The 20,812-nt window shown below is 51.6% G+C and overlaps 1 protein-coding gene across 1 annotated transcript in view; it reads right to left on the bottom strand.

Moving 5' to 3' along the window:
- Positions 1-20,812, bottom strand: part of LOC147119919 (uncharacterized) — a 55,454-nt gene continuing 34,642 nt past the window's right edge. Inside the window, exons 2-3 of the mRNA XM_085985313.1 lie at positions 11,476-11,859; positions 1-4,021 (exon numbers count right to left, since the gene is read on the bottom strand). Of these exons, the coding sequence (XP_085841439.1) occupies positions 2,761-4,021; positions 11,476-11,804 (1,590 nt within the window). The 5' untranslated portion in view covers positions 11,805-11,859 and the 3' untranslated portion in view covers positions 1-2,760. The remainder of the gene's footprint in view (positions 4,022-11,475; positions 11,860-20,812) is intronic.

The raw sequence follows: 20,812 nt of genomic DNA, 5'->3' as shown, positions 1-20,812 counted from the left end.
TAAATCAACTCATTGGTTTATTGAATAGACACAAAGTACAAGCAATCTATACGTCTATACCCACAAATAGGATAGCCATTGGAGTATGTGAACTTCTATATCGAACGAGCTCTCAGCACAGAATACAAAACTACTGAAAACAGTTCCTATTTACACACTGAGAGTTTCTAAGCAATGTCCGGTGACTTGATCGTGACGAATCAATTCTGAGATTATTGTCGCGTGATCCTCGTGTTATATCCGACGTATATGTCGTCATCACTGGAATGCAAAGGACTTCACCTCTTATCAGCCGACAATAAGAAACTTGCACAATCGTAAACATCCACACTTTAACCAGAATATTAGTAACATAAACCAGACATGCTGTCTCCAGACTAGGCCATTATTCTTTACACAGATCCTTTGCTCCTTCTTAAATTGCATTAAACTGACAGCTCCTGTTCGCGCTTTCGCCTAATCTAAACCATGTGTTATCCTGCATCACAAATACATTCAGAACGTACAGATATTAGTACTGACATCTGTATTGGTCAGCTATTTCTCCTCACACGGGATGTTCAAAGTCTTCTGCCGAATGAATGAAGGCCCATGTATGCCTGCTAGTTTCTACACTGCCTCCTTTACAGTAAGCTAACTATCCCATAATACCCTTTACCTACGCCAAGCTGTTAACCTATTGTATTATACACTGCCCTACAGCCCCTGTTCCTCCTCCTGCTTACTCTTTTTATTTTAGAGATATCAAGGGCCAGTCACTGAGCGTTTAAAACAAAGCTGGTTTATTTGACCTCTACCCAGAATTTTAATCTCCAGCTCAGTTACAGGGGTTATTAACATCAGCGGAAACAAACCCCAACTGTCAGTGTGAACGTAGTTCAGTCCAGGACAAGATTTAACAGCAGAATCCGAGCCCTGCAGTCACAAGACAGCTACGGGTGAGGGAGGCCTCCTTAGTTCATCCACCCAGAGAGACTCCTCCTGCAGCAACCAACGGGCTCTCAAACAATTGTAGGATTTTCATCTCTTCTGCTTCACCTGGGAGTCCGTTCCGTGCCTCCCAAATACCAGCACTAAAATGGCTGTTTACTGGTCTGACCCCTCGAACCTTTGTCCTGCTGCCGACTTTGCGCTTTACGAGATGGGAAAGGGAATCGAAGAGCTATCAGGTCACATCGGAGTCACCTCCCACTCAGGGTGAAATTTTTCTGGCCTTGCCTCACAGCCCAAGCCCTCTGGTGCTCGGGCAAGAGCCGACTGGTTCCCTCAGGGGTTGAAACTGGACACGGCCCTCGAGGTGCGGTCTGACCGGAGCACTCACTCGCTCTGTATGGGCTCCGGAGATCAGCTTCCTATCGGCTCTGTTGGGTGCTGTTCTGCATTGGTCGGACATGTTGGGTCTACTCTGTGTCTCACCCTCAGCACCGTGTTCTCCATTCCTCCTTCCCAGGTACAGTTGAGTCTGCTCTTCGGTTTCACCCTCAGCTTGTCTCCATTGAATTCCATCCGCCCTTCTTCTGTCCACTTACACGTCTGCTCAGTTCTCAGCTGCCTCCTTGGATTTCACTGACCCTCCCAGTTTGGTATCATCTGCAATTTTTATTTTTTTTACTAACTTGCACTTTGAATTTTTGAATCCAGGTTCTTGACGTAAATTAGAAACAGAAGTGGTCCCAATTCGGAGCCCTGGGACAACCAATCAGCATCTCCCCCCTCCCCCCCACCCCACCCCCTCCAACGAGTGGCCGTTGTTTTCTGTGATTCAGTTAGCTTCTTTATCCATCCTTGGCTGAATCCCACAGCTTCAGGTTTACGTGAAGACTTTCATGTGGAACTTCGGCCGAAGCCTTCTGGAAGTCTAGCTTGTACCACATCGTAAAGGTTCGCCACAGTCCGTTTGAGATGTCACTTCATCAAAGAAATCAAGGTCAGGATCTTTCAGCAACTTGTATTTCTATCGTGCCCGTGACAGAAAAAAGCATCCCAAGGTGCTTCACAGAGGTGCCAGTGAGGAAAACACACTTGTGCTGAAGCCGTGTTGACTGCTGTTCGCTGGGTTTAACTTTTTTTTTAAAAACGTGGCATCTACTTTACTCGAGACTCCTCCCACTCCAATTACCTCTACTCTCCCTGCCCCCCTTGCAGTCTTCCTCAGGTAGGTATCAAGGCTCCCCTTAAATGCATCAATACTTCAACCACTCGATCGGGCAGAGAGTTCCACATTCTCACCGCTCCCTGTGTAAAGAGATTCCCTCTAAATTATTTTACTGTTGACCTCCACTGGCTCCCCAATCCAAAGTTTCAAATCCCTGTCTACTAACACCTCACCCTGTCTCTACACAACTCCTCCTGCTGCTCTATTTCCCTCCAGATACCCCACCCTGTAATTCTGGCCTCTTGTGCTTGGGGTTCTCCCCCCCCCCCCACCTCCCTTTGCCCCAGCATTGGGGGCCGAGCCTTCAGCTGCCTGGGTCCCACACTTGGGAATTCTTTCCTCTCCTCTCTTCTAAACAAAAACCTCCTCAAAACCCATCATCTCTGAGCAGGTTTTTGGTTAGCCTCCCCCCGCTCTCTTCCCTTACTGGTTCAGCACGCGTTTACTGTGAGGCACCTTGGGGAAACCTTTTACTCAACATTCAAGGCACTGCAGAAATACAACTTGTTGGATTTGCGGGAAGGAACTCGCATTGAGATAGCGCCTTTCAGCAGCTCCGGGTTCTTCTGAGGTAAGCCTCGACTTCACGCTGATAATCAACGGTATTAAACCTGGAACTGAAGGAACACCAATGGCTCTGTGTTGGCTGCCTGCACCTGATTGGTCACCACACACTGATGTGTCAACAGCTCAGCCCATTGAGCGAAGTCCTTCCCACACATGGAGCAGATGAACGGCCTCTCCCCGGTGTGAAGTCGCTGGTGCCTCAGAAGGTGGGAGGACTGAGTGAATTCCTTCCCGCACATGTTGCAGCTGAAGGGCCTCTCTCCGGTGTGAACTCGCTGGTGAGTCAGCAGGTGGGACAACTGCCTGAATCTCTTCCCGCAGAGGGTGCAGCCACATGGCCTCTCGTCGGTGTGGATGCGCTGGTGTTTCATCAGTTCCTCAGAGCCCTTGAAGGTCTTTCCACACTCGCAGCATTTAAAGGGTCGGTCATCGGTGTGAACCCGCCGGTGTGTCACCAGGTGGGAAGACCGAGTGAATCCCTTCCCGCACACGGAGCAGGTGAACGGCCTCTCCCCGGTGTGAATGCGCTGGTGGGTCAGCAGGTGGGAGGAGCGAGTGAATCCCTTCCCACACATGGAGCAGGTGAATGGCCTCTCTCCGGTGTGGATGCGCTGGTGGGTCAGCAGGCTGGAGGCCTGAGTGAATTCCTTCCCGCACAGGGAGCAGTTGAACGGCCTCTCCCCGGTGTGGGTGCGCTGGTGTATCTGCAGGTTGGACGAACCGGTGAAGCCCTTCCCGCACACGGAGCAGGTGAACGGCCTCTCCCCAGAGTGGATGCGCTGGTGGGTCAGCAGGTTGGATGTCTGGGTGAATCTCTTCCCACACACGGAGCAGCTGAACGGCCTCTCCCCGGTGTGACTGCGCCAGTGAGTCTCCAGCTTCGACGGGTAACTGAACCCCTTGCCACAGACGCCACATTTATAGGGTTGCTCCCCCGTATCGTTACACTTGTGCATCATCAGGCTGTCTGACCCGCTGAAGGTCCGGTCACATATGGAGCATGTGTACGGTTTCTCATGGCTGTGAATGTTGCAGTGATTTCTCAGACTGTGTAACTGATTAAAGCTCTTTCCACAGTCAGAGCACTGGAACACTCTCCCTCGGGTGTGTGTCTCTCGGTGCTTTTCCATCCACACTAATGTTTTAAATCTTTTCCCACAGACTGAACAGACAAACCCTTCTCCTTCTATATTCAAAGGCCGATGATATTCAGATCCTGATGAATCGAGTGACTCTGAAGATTCTTGACGTGATGTTTCGTTCAAGTTTCCCATCTGCAAATTCTTCCCTTCTAATGCCCTGTAAAAGGAGTTTACAAAAGCCATCATTGTAAGTACAGGACAGAAATTCAGAACATTCTCTCCTCTCTGGTTCCCCCAAAGCTGTGGATCTCCATTCCACACACTCCCTAAATCTGCGTTGAAATTCAGATTCATCACTTTGGCCCCAACTATTTTCCTTCTCTCCTCCCCTCTGGCTGGGTTCAGTTCTACACTCACTGGTTCCCCTCCCTCTCCTCCCCTGAAGGTGCTGACTCTGGCTGGGTTCAGTTCTACACTCACTGGTTCCCCTCCCTCTCCTCCCCTGAAGGTGCTGACTCTGGCTGGGTTCAGTTCTACACTCACTGGTTCCCCTCCCTCTCCTCCCCTGAAGGTGCTGACTCTGGCTGGGTTCAGTTCTACACTCGCTGGCTCCCCTCCCTCTCCTCCCCTGAAGGTGCTGACTCTGGCTGGGTTCAGTTCTGCACTCACTGGTTCCCCTCCCTCTCCTCCCCTGAAGGTGCTGACTCTGGCTGGGTTCAGTTCTACACTCACTGGTTCCCCTCCCTCTCCTCCCCTGAAGGTGCTGACTCTGGCTGGGTTCAGTTCCACACTCACTGGTTCCCCTCCCTCTCCTCCCCTGAAGGTGCTGACTCTGGCTGGGTTCAGTTCCACACTCACTGGTTCCCCTCCCTCTCCTCCCCTGAAGGTGCTGATTCTGGTTGGGTTCAGTTCCACACTCACTGGTTCCCCTCCCTCTCCTCCCCTGAAGGTGCTGACTCTGGCTGGGTTCAGTTCCACACTCACTGGTTCCCCTCCCTCTCCTCCCCTGAAGGTGCTGACTCTGGCTGGGTTCAGTTCCACACTCACTGGTTCCCCTCCCTCTCCTCCCCTGAAGGTGCTGACTCTGGCTGGGTTCAGTTCCACACTCACTGGTTCCCTGCCCTCTCCTCCCCTGAAGGTGCTGACTCTGGTTGGGTTCAGTTCCACACTCACTGGTTCCCCTCCCTCTCCTCCCCTGAAGGTGCCCACCCCAGGATATTAAAAGGTGAGAAAATTGTAGATGTTCTGGTCATGATCTTCCAACACTCTCTTTGATTCAGTAATTGTTCCCTTGGATTGCAAATTTGCCAATTATTTAAGAAAGGTAGGAGCGATATATTTGAAAATGATAGACCTATTAGTCTAAGGTATGTTGTGGGAAAGTTACTAAACTCTCTTACTTGTGACAGTGACTGAGCAGTTGGACAAATGCGAGCTGATCGGAGACAGCAAACATGGATTTGTAAAGGGTCATGTTGAACAAACCTAGTTGAATTTTTTTTTGAGTAGATAACTCATGTGGTCAGTGAGGGAGTGTCGAAGGATGTTATTTATAATGACCTCCAGGAGGCATTCAACATAAGTGACCATTAACAAAAATGAGAGCACAGTGAATTGGAGGCAACCTATTGGCTTGGATAGGGGGTTGGTTAGGAGGTAGGGGACGGAGAGCAGGGATAATGGGTATGTGCACAAATTGGCCGGATGTGACTGGTAGCGTGCCCCAGGGCCTCAGCTTTTCACTCTATTTATAAATGATTTGGATGAAGCAATAGAGAGCCGTATATCCAAGTTTGACGACGACAAGTTTGGGGGTACAGTAAGTGGTGTAGGTGGAAATAACAACAGAAAACGCTGGAAACACTCAGCAGGCCAGGCAGCATCCGTGGAGAGAGAAACAAAGTTAACGTTTCAGGTCTGGGACCCTTCATCAGAACTGGAGAAGGCGAGAGATGCAACAGGTTTTAAGCAGGTGCAGAGGCAGGGAGAGGGGGAGGTGGAGGGGAGGAAGGAACATTCTGTGCTAGGGTAGGAGGTAGGAGGCAGGAGAGAATATATGTTGCAAATGGGGATGGCAAAATCATCAACAGCCTGAAAACTGGGGGGCAGGCGTTATCGTCTGAAATTGCTGAACTCAATGTTGAGTCCGGCAGGCTGTAAAGTGCCTAAAGAGCCTCATTGGAACAATGTAATAGGCCGAGGACAGAGAGATCAGAGTAGGAGTGAAGCGGTGAATTAAAGTGACAGGCGACCGGAAGCTCAGGGTCACCCTTACGGACTGAACGGAGGTGTTCCGCAAAGCGGTCGCCCAATCTGCGTTTGGTCTCCCCAATGTAGAGGAGATCGTATCGTGAGCAGCGAATACAGTATATTAAATTGCAAGTACAAATAAATCGCTGTTTCGCCTGGAAGGGGTGTTTGGGGCCCTGGACAGTGGGAAGGGAGGAGGTAAAAGGGGAGGTGTTGCATCTCCTGCGCTTGCACGGGAAGGTGCCGGGCGAAGGAGAAGGGCTGTTGGGGGTGATTGAGGAGTGGACCAGGGTGTCGCGGAGGGAGCGGTCCCTTTGGAATGCTGAAAGGGGAGGTGAGGGGACGATGTGTTTGGTGGTGGGATCACATTGGAGGTGGCAGAAATGGCGGAGGATGTGGAGGCTGGTGGGGTGAAAGGTGAGGACAAGGGGAACCCTATCGTGGTTCTGGGGGGGAAGGGATGGGAGTGAGAGCAGAAGTGCGGGAAATAGAACGGACATGGTCAAGGGCCGTGTCAACCACGGTAGAGGGGAATCCTCGGTTGAGGAAAAAGGAAGACATGTCGGAAGCACTGGTGTGGAAGGTGGCATCGTCAGAACAGATGCAACAGAGACGGAGAAACTGGGAGAATGGAATAGAGTCCTAACAGGAAGCGGGGTGGGAGGAAGTGTAGTCCAGGTAGCTGTGGGAGTCAGTGGGCTTGTAGTGAATGTTCATTGATGTACCGGAAAAAGAGGTGAAGGAGGGGACCTGAGTAGGACTGGGACAAAGAATGTTCCACATATCCCATGAAAAGACAGGCATAGCTAGGACTCATGCGGGTTCCCATAGCAACACCTTTCATTTGGAGGAAATGAGTGGAGTCAGAGGAGAAGTTGTTCAATGCGAGAACAAGTTCAGCCAGGCGGAGGAGGGTGGTGGTGGATGGGGACTGGTCGGGCCTCTGTTCAAGGAAGAAGCCCTCAGGCTGTCCTGGTAGGGGATGGAGGTGTAGAGGGATTGGACATCCAGTGAAAAGGAGACGGTTGAGGCCAGGAAACTGTTAAAGTGGTGGAGGGCGTCGGAAGAGTTGTGAATGTAGGTGGGAAGAGACTGGACAAGAGGAGGAAAAAATAGGGTCAAGATAGGAAGAGTGCCGTGGGGCAAGAACAGGCTGAAACAATGTGTCTACGAGGGCAGCCCAGTTTGTGGATCTTCGGAAGGAGGTAGAAGCAGGCTGTGCGGGGTTGGGGGACTATGAGCTTGATGGCCATGGAGGGAAGATTTCCAGAGGAGATGAGGTCAGTGACAGTCTTGGAAACAATGGCTTGATCTTTGGTAGTGGGGTCATGGTCCAGGGAGAGGTAGGAGGAGATGTCAGAGTTGGCGTTCAGCCTCCACACAGTAGAGGTCGATTCGCCAAACAACAACAGCGCCACCCTTGTCAGCAGGTTTAATGACAATGTTAGGGTTGGATCGGTGAGAACGGAGTGCTGCAATTTCAGAGGGAGGTCGGTTGGAGTGAGGGGAGCAGAGAAATTGAGACGGCCGACGTCACGCCAGTAGCTCGCAATGAAAAGATCTAGAGAGGGTAAGAGGCCAGAGGGAGGGGTCCAGGTAGAGCGTGAATTCTGAAAGCGGAGAAAGGGTCTGCTGTGCTGAGGGGAAGACTCCTGGCCAAAGAAGTAGGCACGGAGACAAAGGTGGCGGAAAAAGAGCTCAGCATCGTGCCGAGCTCGAAATTCATTGAGGTGGGGGCGTAAGGGGATGAAGCTCAGGCCTTTGCTGAGGACTTATCATTCAGCGTCAGAGAAGGTCAGAGCGGATAGTGAAAACACGGCAGGGGGTGAGATTGGGAGAAGGGATGGGGTCAGAGGAAAGTGAAAAGTTGCAAATGGACATTGATTAAGTGATTGGGCGAAACTGTGGCAGCTGGAGTTCAATGTGGGGAAGTGTGAGGTCATCCACTTTGGACCCAAGAAAGATCGATCAGAGTATTGTCGAAATGGTGAGTGCCTAGGAATTGTGGAGGAGCAGAGAGAGATTGAGGGGTCCAAGTACAGAAAGCACTAAACGCTAGCGCACAGGTACAAAAAATTACAAAGGCTAATGGAATCTTGCCTTTATCGGGAATATAAAGCGTTTGCAAGTTGTATAAAGCTCTGATCAGACCCCATCTGGAGTAACTGTGTTCAGTTCTGGGCCCCGCACCTCAGGAAGGATAAATTGGCCTTGGAGGGGGAGCAGCGCAGATTCACCAGAATGATACCAGGGCTAAATTGTGAGGACAGCTTACGTAGTCTAGGCTTGTGTTCCCTCGAGCAGAAGTGATGTAACTGAGGTGTTATGATTAAAGGATTCAATAGGGTCGATCGAGAGAAACCATTTCCTCTGGTGGGGGGAGTCCAGAACAAGGGGGCATCATCTTAAAATTAGAGCCAGGGGTGAAATCAGGAAGCACTTCTTCACACAATGGAAACCCCCCCCCCACCGTCACGTGCAAAAGGCTGTGGTACAATTGGAGCTTTCTAGACTGTGTATTTTTCATCTGTCGTCACTAAAGACGATGCTGCCAATGTCACAGTAAAGGAGGAGTTAGTTGTGATATTGGGATAGGATAAAAATAGATAAAGAGGTGGTACATCAAAGGTTGGCTGTCCTAAAAGAAGAAAAGTCACTCGGTCTGCATGGGATACATTCTAGGTTGCCGAGGGAATTAAGGGCGCAAACTGCAGAGGCTCTGGCCTCTTCAGATATTGGGTTGGTGCCAGAGGACTGCACATGTTACACCCCAGTCCAAAAAAACGGGGAAGAGATATAAACCTGGTAATTCCAGGCTAGTCAGCCTAATGTCTGAGGTGGGGAAACTTTTGAGACAATAATGTGGGGCCAAATTAATTGTCACTTGGAAAGTATGTGCTAATAAATGAAAGTCAGCACAGATTTGTTAAAGGCAAATCGTGGTTGAGTTTTGACAAAGTAAGGGAGAGGGTCGATGAGGGTAGTACGGTTGATGTGTATTTGTGCTGTCAAAAGGCCTTTGACAAAGTACCACAAAGACTTGTTAGCCAAAATTAAAGCCCATGGGATTAAAGGGGATACAAAATTGGACAAGGGACAGAGAGCAGGGAGCAGTGGTGAACAGTTGTTTTTCCAGACTGGAGGGAAGTGTACAGTGGTGTTTCACAGGGGTCGGTTTTAGCATCACCGTGTGTCAGCCAGTGGGCAGCACTCTCGCCTCAGTCAGAAGGTTGTAGGTTCAAGTCCCACTCCAGAGACTCGAGCACAAAAATCCAGGCTGACACTCCCAGTGCAGTACTGAGGAAGCACTGCGCTGTTGAAGGCGCCGTCTTTCGGATGAGACATTAAACCGAAGCCCCGTCTGCTCTCTCAGGTGAACGTAAAAGATCGCACGGCACCATTTTGAAGAAGAGCAGGGGAGTTATCCCCGGTGTTCTGGCCAATATGTATCCCTCAATCAACATTACTAAAAACAATTTAAATGATCACATTGCTGTTTGTGGGGGCTTGCTGTGCGCTAATTGGCTGCCGCGTTTCCCACATTATAACAGTGACTACACTTCAAAAAGTGCTTCCTTGGATGTAAAGCGCTTTGGGACGTCCGCTGTATAAATGAAAGTCTCTCTCACTGCGCTTTTTGATGTATATAAATGACCTGGACTTGGGTCTACAGGGCACAATTTCAAAATTTGCAGATGACACAAAACTTGGAAGTATAGTGAACAGTGAGGAGGATAGTGACAAACTTCAAGAGGACAGAGACAGGCTGGTGGAATGGACGGACACGTGGCAGATGAAATTTAACGCAGAAAAATGCGAAGTGATACATTTTGGTAGGAAGAACGAGGAGAGGCAATATAAACTAAAGGGTAGAATCCTAAAGGGGGTGCATGAACAGAGAGACCTGGGGGTTTATGTGCACAAATCATTGATGGTGGCAGGGCAGGTTGAGAAAGCGGTTAAAAAAGCTTACGAGATCCTGGGCTTTATAAGTAGAGGCATAGAGTCCAAAAGCAAGGAAGTTATGATGCACCTTTATAAAACACTGGTTTAGTCTCAACTGGAGTATCATGTCCAATTCTGGGCACCGCATTTTAGGAAGGATGTGAAGGCCTTAGAGAGGGTGTGGAAAAGATTAACGAGAATGGTTCCAGGGATGAGTGGCTTCAGTTATGTGGATAGACTGGAGAAGCTGGGGTTGTTCTCTTTAGAGCAGAGAAGGTTGAGAGTAGATTTGATTGAGGTGTTCAAAATCATGAGGGGTCTAGACAGAGTCATACAGCACAGAAGGAGGCCATTTGGCCCATCGAGTCCGGCCGGCTCTCTGTAGAGCAATCCAGTCAGTCCCATTCCCCCGCTCTATCCCCGTAGCTCTGCAAGTTTATTTCCCTCAAGTGCCTATCCAGTCTCCCCTTGAAAACATTGAGTGTCTCCGCTTCCACCACTTCCGTCGGCAGCGAGTTCCAGGTCATCACCACTCGCTGCGTAAAAAAGATTTCCCCCACATCCCTCCTGTATCTCTTGCCCAAAAACTTAAATCTGTGTCCCCTAGTCCTTGAACCATCAACTAGTGGGAACAGCCTTTCCCCGGCTAGCCTATCCAGACCCGTCATAATCTTGTACACCTCTATCAAATCACCCCTCAACCTCCTTTTCTCTAATGAAAACAAATCCAGCTTCTCCAACCTGTCCTTGTAGCTAAGATCCCCCATCCCCGGAACCATTCTGGTAAATCGCCTCTGTAGAGAGTAGAGAGAAACTGTTCCCATTGGCGAAAGGGTCGAGAACCAGACAACACAGATTTAAGATGACTGGCAGAAGAAACAAACGTGACATGAGGAAAAGCTTTTTTATGCAGTGAGTGGTTAGGATCTGGAATTCACTGCCTGAAGGGGAGGTGGAAGCAGATTGAATCGCGGCTTTCAAAAGGGAATTGGATAAGAACCTGAAGGAAAAAAACTGCAGGGCTACAGGGAAAGGGCGTGGGAGTGGGACTAGCTGAAGTGCTCTTGCAGAGAGCCGGCACGGGCTCGACGGGCCGAATGGCCTCCTTCTGTGCTGTAACCATTCTATGATGCAGGCCAGTTGTAGCTGAACATCCCAGGGAGCAGGAAACAGGGGGAGGACAGGCAGCCGGAGTGGGATTTCCAGGGAATGGAGAAGAAAGGTTTTAGTTAGGGAAAAGGCCATGCTCTTTTACAGGCACAGCCCGAAAGGCTGCGGTGCCCTGGCTGAGTTCCCGGCCTGTGTCTCTCCCCCATGTTCAGGCCTTTGGCCCTACCCATCTGCTCTGACCTCAGAGCCCTGCAGTGCTTGAAACAAGCCATGCAGCATTCCACACTCCTCCGTGTCTCAAAGCAGCTCACGCACATTCATTCAATCACTTACTATTCAAAGTGTCGGGACAAACAGGCTGCTTACCTGGGCTGTGGTGGTGGCCTTTCAGGATCCATTGTCCCGTTCTGCTTCTCCTTACTGTCTGCGGTGTGCACAGGTTCTGGCGATGCCGGGGCCGATGGCCTTTCGGGATCCGCTGCCTGGCTCTGGTTCTCTCGACTGTCGCCCGTATTCACAGGCTCAGGCTGTGCCTCGAGCGCCCTTTCGGGTTCCGCTGCCCGGCTCGGGCTCTCCTGACGGCCATACGTGCGCACAGGCTCAGGTGCATGGTCGGGATCCAGTGCCTGGCCCTGACTCACCTTGCGGTCAGCGGTGTCCGCAGGCTCAGCCTCTGGTGGCCTTTCAGGATCCATTGTCCCGCTCCGCCTCTGCTTCCGCTCTTGCTGTTTGCAGGCTGAAGCTCTGCCTCTACCACAGGCCCAAGGAAAGAGAGAGAGAGAACAATCATGTTGGCTGTTTTTTATACTGCTCTCTGGCACCCTGCGGGGCAGTGTTAATAGCAGATATTGTGAGGGAGCACAGCAGCCCCTCCTCCCCCTCCCCCCTCCAGGCACTCAATGACTGCAGCTCACAGGCACCTCTCTTGTTTCATGCTCAGGGAAATGCACAGCAGAGTGGTTTGCGGTCTGGAATGTCTGGTTTTTACGAGCATTCGTTGCACATGGAAATCTGAGTCGAGGTGTCGGCCCCACTTCCCTTCTCAGGAAAAGGCAGGCCAGCCTCACTGATCATTCACATCTCATAAACCCACTGAGACTGACCGACAGGGGGACAAACTGGCGAGCGGACAATCCCCGGGGACATAAACCACACCGACACAGGACAGTGAGCTGTCAATCCCCCGGGTCATAAACCACACCGACACGGGACAGTGAGCTGTCAATCCTCCATGGTCATAAACCACAAGACACAAGACACAGAGACAGTGAGCTGTCAATCCCCCAGGTCATAAACCACACCGACACAGAGACAGTGAGCTGTCAATCCCCTGGGTCAGAAAGCACACCGACACGGGGCAGTGAGCTGTCAATCCCCCGGGTCATAAACCACACCGACACGGGACAGTGAGCTGTCAATCCCCCGGGTCATAAACCACACCGACACGGGACAGTGAGCTGTCAATCCCCCGGGTCATAAACCACACCGACACGGGACAGTGAGCTGTCAATCCCCCAGGTCATAAACCACACCGACACGGGACAGTGAGCGGTCAATCCTCCATGGTCATAAACCACACCGACACGGGACAGTGAGCTGTCAATCCCCCGGGTCATAAACCACACTGACACGGGACAGTGAGCTGTCAATCCCCCGGGTCATAAACCACACCGACACGGGACAGTGAGCTGTCAATCCCGCCAGGTCATAAACCACACCGACACGGGACAGTGAGCTGTCAATCCCCGGGTCATAAACCACACCGACACGGGACAGTGAGCTGTCAATCCCCCGGGTCATAAACCACACCAACACAGAGACAGTGAGCTGTCAATCCCCCGGGTCATAAACCACACCAAGACGGGACAGTGAGCTGTCAATCCCCCGGGTCATAAACCACACCGACACGGGACAGTGAGCTGTCAATCCCCGGGTCATAAACCACACCAACACAGAGACAGTGAGCTGTCAATCCCCCGGGTCATAAACCACACCAAGACGGGACAGTGAGCTGTCAATCCCCCGGGTCATAAACCACACCGACACGGGACAGTGAGCTGTCAATCCCCCGGGTCATAAACCACACCGACACGGGACAGTGAGCTGTCAATCCCCGGGTCATAAACCACACCGACACGGGACAGTGAGCTGTCAATCCCCGGGTCATAAACCACACCAACACAGAGACAGTGAGCTGTCAATCCCCCGGGTCATAAACCACACCGACACGGGACAGTGAGCTGTCAATCCCCCCGGGTCATAAACCACACCGACACGGGACAGTGAGCTGTCAATCCCCGGGTCATAAACCACACCGACACGGGGCAGTGAGCTGTCAATCCCCCGGGTCATAAACCACACCGACACGGGACAGTGAGCTGTCAATCCCCCGGGTCATAAACCACACCGACACGGGACAGTGAGCTGTCAATCCCCGGGTCATAAACCACACCGACACAGAGACAGTGAGCTGTCAATCCCCCGGGTCATAAACCACACCGACACGGGACAGTGAGCTGTCAATCCCCCGGGTCATAAACCACACCAACACGGGACAGTGAGCTGTCAATCCCCGGGTCATAAACCACACCGACACGGGACAGTGAGCTGTCAATCCCCGGGTCATAAACCACACCAACACAGAGACAGTGAGCTGTCAATCCCCCGGGTCATAAACCACACCAACACAGAGACAGTGAGCTGTCAATCCCCCGGGTCATAAACCACACCGACATGGGACAGTGAGCTGTCAATCCCCCGGGTCATAAACCACACCGACACGGGACAGTGAGCTGTCAATCCCCCGGGTCATAAACCACACCGACACGGGACAGTGAGCTGTCAATCCCCGGGTCATAAACCACACCGACACGGGACAGTGAGCTGTCAATCCTCCTGGGTCATAAACCACACTGACACGGGACAGTGAGCTGTCAATCCCCCGGGTCATAAACCACACCGACACGGGACAGTGAGCTGTCAATCCTCCTGGGTCATAAACCACACTGACACGGGACAGTGAGCTGTCAATCCCCCGGGTCATAAACCACACCGACACGGGACAGTGAGCTGTCAATCCCCCCGGGTCATAAACCACACCGACACGGGACAGTGAGCTGTCAATCCCCGGGTCATAAACCACACCGACACGGGGCAGTGAGCTGTCAATCCCCGGGTCATAAACCACACCGACACAGAGACAGTGAGCTGTCAATCCCCCGGGTCATAAACCACACCGACACGGGACAGTGAGCTGTCAATCCCCGGGTCATAAACCACACTGACACGGGACAGTGAGCTGTCAATCCCCCGGGTCATAAACCACACCGACACGGGACAGTGAGCTGTCAATCCCCCCGGGTCATAAACCACACCGACACGGGACAGTGAGCTGTCAATCCCCCGGGTCATAAACCACACCGACACGGGACAGTGAGCTGTCAATCCTCCTGGGTCATAAACCACACCGACACGGGACAGTGAGCTGTCAATCCCCGGGTCATAAACCACACCGACACGGGACAGTGAGCTGTCAATCCCCCAGGTCATAAACCACACCAACACGGGACAGTGAGCTGTCAATCCCCCAGGTCATAAACCACACCGACACGGGACAGTGAGCTGTCAATCCCCGGGTCATAAACCACACCGACACGGGACAGTGAGCTGTCAATCCCCCGGGTCATAAACCATGCCGACACGTGACAGTGAGCTGTCAATCCCCCCGGGTCATAAACCACACCGACACGGGACAGTGAGCTGTCAATCCTCCATGGTCATAAACCACACCGACACGGGACAGTGAGCTGTCAATCCCCCGGGTCATAAACCACACCGACACAGAGACAGTGAGCTGTCAATCCTCCTGGGTCATAAACCACACCGACACGGGACAGTGAGCTGTCAATCCCCGGGTCATAAACCACACCGACACGGGACAGTGAGCTGTCAATCCCCCAGGTCATAAACCACACCAACACGGGACAGTGAGCTGTCAATCCCCCAGGTCATAAACCACACCGACACGGGACAGTGAGCTGTCAATCCCCGGGTCATAAACCACACCGACACGGGACAGTGAGCTGTCAATCCCCGGGTCATAAACCACACCGACACGGGACAGTGAGCTGTCAATCCCCCGGGTCATAAACCATGCCGACACGTGACAGTGAGCTGTCAATCCCCCCGGGTCATAAACCACACCGACACGGGACAGTGAGCTGTCAATCCCCCGGGTCATAAACCACACCGACACGGGACAGTGAGCTGTCAATCCCCCTGGGTCATAAACCACACCGACACGAGACAGTGAGCTGTCAATCCCCCGGGTCATAAACCACACCGACACGGGACAGTGAGCTGTCAATCCCCCGGGTCATAAACCACACCGACACAGAGACAGTGAGCTGTCAATCCCCCGGGTCATAAACCACACCGACACGGGACAGTGAGCTGTCAATCCTCCTGGGTCATAAACCACACCGACACGGGACAGTGAGCTGTCAATCCCCCGGGTCATAAACCACACCGACACGGGACAGTGAGCTGTCAATCCCCCGGGTCATAAACCACACCAACACAGAGACAGTGAGCTGTCAATCCCCCGGGTCATAAACCACACCGACACGGGACAGTGAGCTGTCAATCCTCCTGGGTCATAAACCACACCGACACGGGACAGTGAGCTGTCAATCCCCCGGGTCATAAACCACACCGACACGGGACAGTGAGCTGTCAATCCCCCGGGTCATAAACCACACCGACACAGGACAGTGAGCTGTCAATCTCCCCGGGTCATAAACCACACCGACACGGGACAGTGAGCTGTCAATCCCCCGGGTCATAAACCACACCGACACGGGACAGTGAGCTGTCAATCTCCCCGGGTCATAAACCACACCGACACGGGACAGTGAGCTGTCAATCCCCCGGGTCATAAACCACACCGACACAGGACAGTGAGCTGTCAATCTCCCCGGGTCATAAACCACACCGACACGGGACAGTGAGCTGTCAATCCCCCCGGGTCATAAACCACACCGACACGGGACAGTGAGCTGTCAATCCCCCGGGTCATAAACCACACCAACACGGAGACAGTGAGCTGTCAATCCCCCCGGGTCATAAACCACACCGACTCGGGGACAGTGAGCTGTCAATCCCCCGGGTCATAAACCACACCAACACGGAAACAGTAGGCTGTCAATCCCCCAGGTCATAAGCAGCCACCAAAGGTTAAATAGAAGCGTAGAAGATAGGAGTAGGCCATTCGACCCCTCGAGCCTGTTCCGCCATTTAATGAGATCATGGCTGATCATCCAAATTCAGTACTCTGTCCCTGCTTTCTCCCCATATCCCTTGATCCCTTTAGCCTTAAGAAATATATCTAACTCCTTCTTGAATATATTTAATGAATTGGCCTCAACTGCCTTCTGTGGTAGAGAATTCCACAGGTTCACCACTCTCTGGGTGAAGAAATTCCTCCTCCTCTCAGTCCTAAATGGCTTACCCCTTATCCTTAGACTGTGACCCCTGGTTCTGGACTCCCCCACCATCGGGAACATCTTTCCTGCATCCAGTCTGTCTAGTCCTGTTAGAATTTTATAAGTTTTAATGAGATCCCCTCCCATTCTTCTAAACTCTAGCGAATATAATCACAATCGACCCAATCTCTCTTCATACTTCATTCCTGCCATCAAAGGTTGAGCGATTATAATCAAGGATCCTCAAGAGGGCAGAATTACAGTGAGGAGGAGACCGCGGTGACATGGAGGACGGAGCGGCTGAGGGACATCGTGCTCCCACTGCCACTGGATGCCAAAGAATTGACTTTCTGAACACGGCGCTGTAAAAATAGCTGACGTGTCCCTACGGGGAGTAAGCATTCCATTGTACTAGTACATGTTCCCGTAAAGGTCAAGGGTGGGACCAACAAGCAAAGGGAACCTTGGATGACAAGGGATATACAAAAATGCATTAGGAAAAAAAGGGGGGCTTTTGGCAGTTACAAAAGACTAAAGACGGAGGAAGCCCTAGAGGAGTATAAAAAGTGCAGGGGCATACTTAAAAAAGAAATTAGGAGAGCGAGGAGGGGCCATGAAATAACACTGGCGAGCAAAATAAAGGAAAATCGTAAGATGTTTTATAAGTATATTAAGGGCAAGAGGATAATCAGGGAAAGGGTAGGGCCCATTAGGGACCAAAGTGGCAATCTGTGTGTAGAGCCAGATGATGTAGGCGGGGTTTTAAATGAATTTTTTGCATCTGGATTCACTGTGGAGAAAGACGATGTAGACATAGAAAACATATTAGCATCGAGAGGGAGGAGGTACTAGCGGTTTTAGCAGGCCAAAAAGTGGATAAATCCCCAGGCCCGGACGAGATGTATCCCAGGCTGCTGTGTGAGGCAAAGGAGGAGATTGCAGGGGCTCTGACACAAATTTTCAGAACCTCTCTGGCCACAGGGGATGTGGCCACAGGGGATGTACCAGAGGACTGGAGAACAGCTAATGTAGTACCATTATTCAAGAAGGGTAGCAGGGAAAAACCAGGGAATTACAGGCCAGTGAGCCTAACATCTGTGGTAGGGAAATTATTGGAAAAAATTCTGAGGGACAAAATTAGTCTCCACTTGGAGAGGCAAGGATTAATCGGGGATAGTCAGCATGGCTTTGTCGAGGGTAAATCATTTCTGACCAATCTGATTGAGTTTTTCGAGGGGGTGACTAGGTGTGTGGATGAGGGAAATGCTGTGGATGTGGTATACATGGACTTCAGTAAGGCTTTTGACAAAGTCCCGCATAGGAGACTGGTCAAGAAGGTAAGAGCCCATGGGATCCAGGGTGCCTTGGCACGTTGGATCCTAAACTGGCTGAGTGGGAGGAGGCAGAGGGTGATGGTCGAAGGTTGCTTTTGTGACTGGAAGCCTGTGTCCAGTGGGGTACCTCAGGGATCGGTGCTGGGTCCCTTGCTGTTTGTGATCTACATAAATGATTTGGATGAGAATGTAAAAGGTATGATCAGTAAGTTCGCAGATGACACGAAAATTGGTGGGGTGGTAAATTGCGAGGAGGAAAGCCTCAGGCTACAGAACGATATAAACGGGTTGGTCAGATGGGCGGAAAAGTGGCAAATGGAATTTAACCCTGAAAAGTGCAAGGTGATGCATTTTGGACGGCCAAATAAGACAAGGGAATACACAATGAGTGGTAGGACCCTAGGAAGTACAGAGGGTCAGAGGGACCTTGGTGTACATGTACATAGATCCCTGAAGGCAGCGGAACAGGTAGATAAGGTGGTTAAAAAGGCATATGGGATACTTGCCTTCATTAGCCGAGGCATAGAATATAAGAGCAGGGAGGTTATGATGGAGCTGTACAAAACGCTGGTAAGGCCACAGCTGGAGTACTGTGTGCAGTTCTGGTCGCCTCACTATAGGAAGGATGTGATTGCTTTGGAGAGGGTGCAGAGAAGATTCACCAGGATGTTACCTGGGATGGAGCGCCTCAGCTATGAAGAAAAACTAAACAGGCTGGGGTTGTTTTCCTTGGAGCAAAGAACGCTGAGGGGGGACCTGATTGAGGTGTACAAAATGATGAGGGGCATAGATAGGGTAGATAAAGAGGAACTTTTCCCCTTAGTAGGGGGGTCAATAACAAGGGGGCATAGATTCAAGGTAAGGGGCAGGAGGTTTAGAGGGGATTTGAGGAGGAACTTTTTCACCCAGAGGGTGGTTGGAGTCTGGAACTCACTGCCTGAAAGGGTGGTAGAGGCAGGAACCTTCACAACATTCAAGAAGCATTTGGATGAGCACTTGAAATGCCATTGCATACAAGGCTATGGACCAAATGCTGGAAAATGGGATTAGATTGGACAGGGCTTGATGGACGGCGCAGACACGATGGGCCGAAGGGCCTCTTTCTGTGCTGTATAACTCTATGGCCTAGAAATTCAGTGCCCTTAGCACCGATTTTGTGGCGCTAGAGGGCCTAGCGCTGCAATTGGCGCCGGTTCCTAAATTGCCTGGGGCCCTTCCGCGGCGGTAGACCGGTAGCGCTGCGCCGGCACCGATGACATCATCGATGTGCGCAGCGTCCCGGTTGCCGTGGTAACCCGGCCCCAAGCCGAAATTCAGTTGCGCCCGCCTCGCCCGTGGCAGGCGCAACTAAGACTCTGGCAACAGAGTCTTCCCCCAGTGTGCGCCGGCGCATAAAGGTGGAGCGGCGGCCGGCCGCGTTCCCGGCGGCCGCCTGCCCGCACCTCCCTTCCCGGACTCCTGCATTCCCCCCCCGCGGCCCTGATCAGTGTCTCATGCGAGCCCGGCACTTCCCCGAGGTGCCGGGCTCAGATGTCGGGTCAATCCGCCGGACAGTTGTCGGCTGCAGGCAGCTCCTCCTTAACAGGAGGAAGAGGCCTGCAGTTCCCCCGCCTGCCGCACCGCATCGGGTGCCGCAGCGGGGGATTAGCGCCGGGAAACCCAAGTTCACGCCCGTTTTGAGGCGCTAAAGGAGGGTATTAGCGCCCGCCGCCGTCTGGGCCCGGCGCACCCGAACTTTCGTCGGGCGCTGCCGCATTACCGCTGGCGCAAACTTTCTGGCGCTACAGCGCTGGCAAGACCAGAACCCAATTTCTAGGCCTATGACTCTATGATATGGCAAATAAAATTGAATTGAATTGAATTAGAGGAGCGCAGATATCTCAGGGCGGGGGGTTGTGGAGCTGGAGGAGATTACAGAGATAGGGAGGGGCGAAGCCATGGAGGGATTTGAAGACAATGATGAGAATTTTGAAATCGAGGCGCTGCTTAACCGGGAGACAATGTAGGTCAGTGAGCACAGGGGCGATGGGCGAACAGGACTCGGTGCGAGTTAGGACACGGGTAGCCTGTTACAGAGGTGGAATTAGGCGGTCTTTGTTATGCTGTGGATGTGTGGTCGGAAGCTCATTTCAGGGTGAAATATGACACCAAGGTTGCAAACAGTGTGGTTCAGCCTCAGACAGATGTTTATAGGAGAGAGAGAGAGAGAGTGAAGTCCCTGTTCTATGCGGACGACCTGGTTCTGCTGTCTCCCACAGAACAGGGATTACAGCAACAACTAGACCTACTCGACAAATACTGCCAAAATTGGGCTCTAACAGTAAATCTAAAGAAAACCAACATCATGATTTTTCAGAAAAGACCCAGATGTCAGGAAAACAAATACCAGTTTACCCTCAGTGATACCACTATAGGACACACTATGAGCTACACCTACCTTGGTCTAACTATTACAGCATCAGGGAGCTTCAGCATAGCAGTGAATGCACTAAAAGAAAAAGCCCAAAGAGCCCTATATGCAATAAAAAGAAAATTCTACAACATCCAAATCCCAATCAAAATCTGGCTCAAAATTTTTGACAGCATAATCCTGCCCATTGCACTGTACGGTAGTGAAGTATGGGGCCCGCTAAATCACCAAAGCTACACTAAATGGGAAAAACACACAATAGAAGCCCTACATGCAGAATTCTGCCGAAGCATCCTTCGCACCCAAAGAAAAACGCCAACAAATGCATGCAGAGCCGAACTAGGCAGATACCCACTGATAATAAACATCCAAAAACGAGCACTAAACTTCCTAAATCACCTCAAATCTAGCTCCCCAGACACCCTTCATTTCAAAGCCTTTCAGACCCAAGAGCTAAACCCAGAAAAGAGTCCCCT

This window comes from Somniosus microcephalus, chromosome 4, assembly GCF_052327205.1.
Source record: "Somniosus microcephalus isolate GS21.2 chromosome 4, FLI_Smic_1.0, whole genome shotgun sequence".
Classification (NCBI taxonomy): domain Eukaryota; kingdom Metazoa; phylum Chordata; class Chondrichthyes; order Squaliformes; family Somniosidae; genus Somniosus; species Somniosus microcephalus.
The sequence above is the reverse complement of the archived record's forward strand: the minus strand, read 5'-3'. Positions and strand labels throughout refer to the sequence as shown.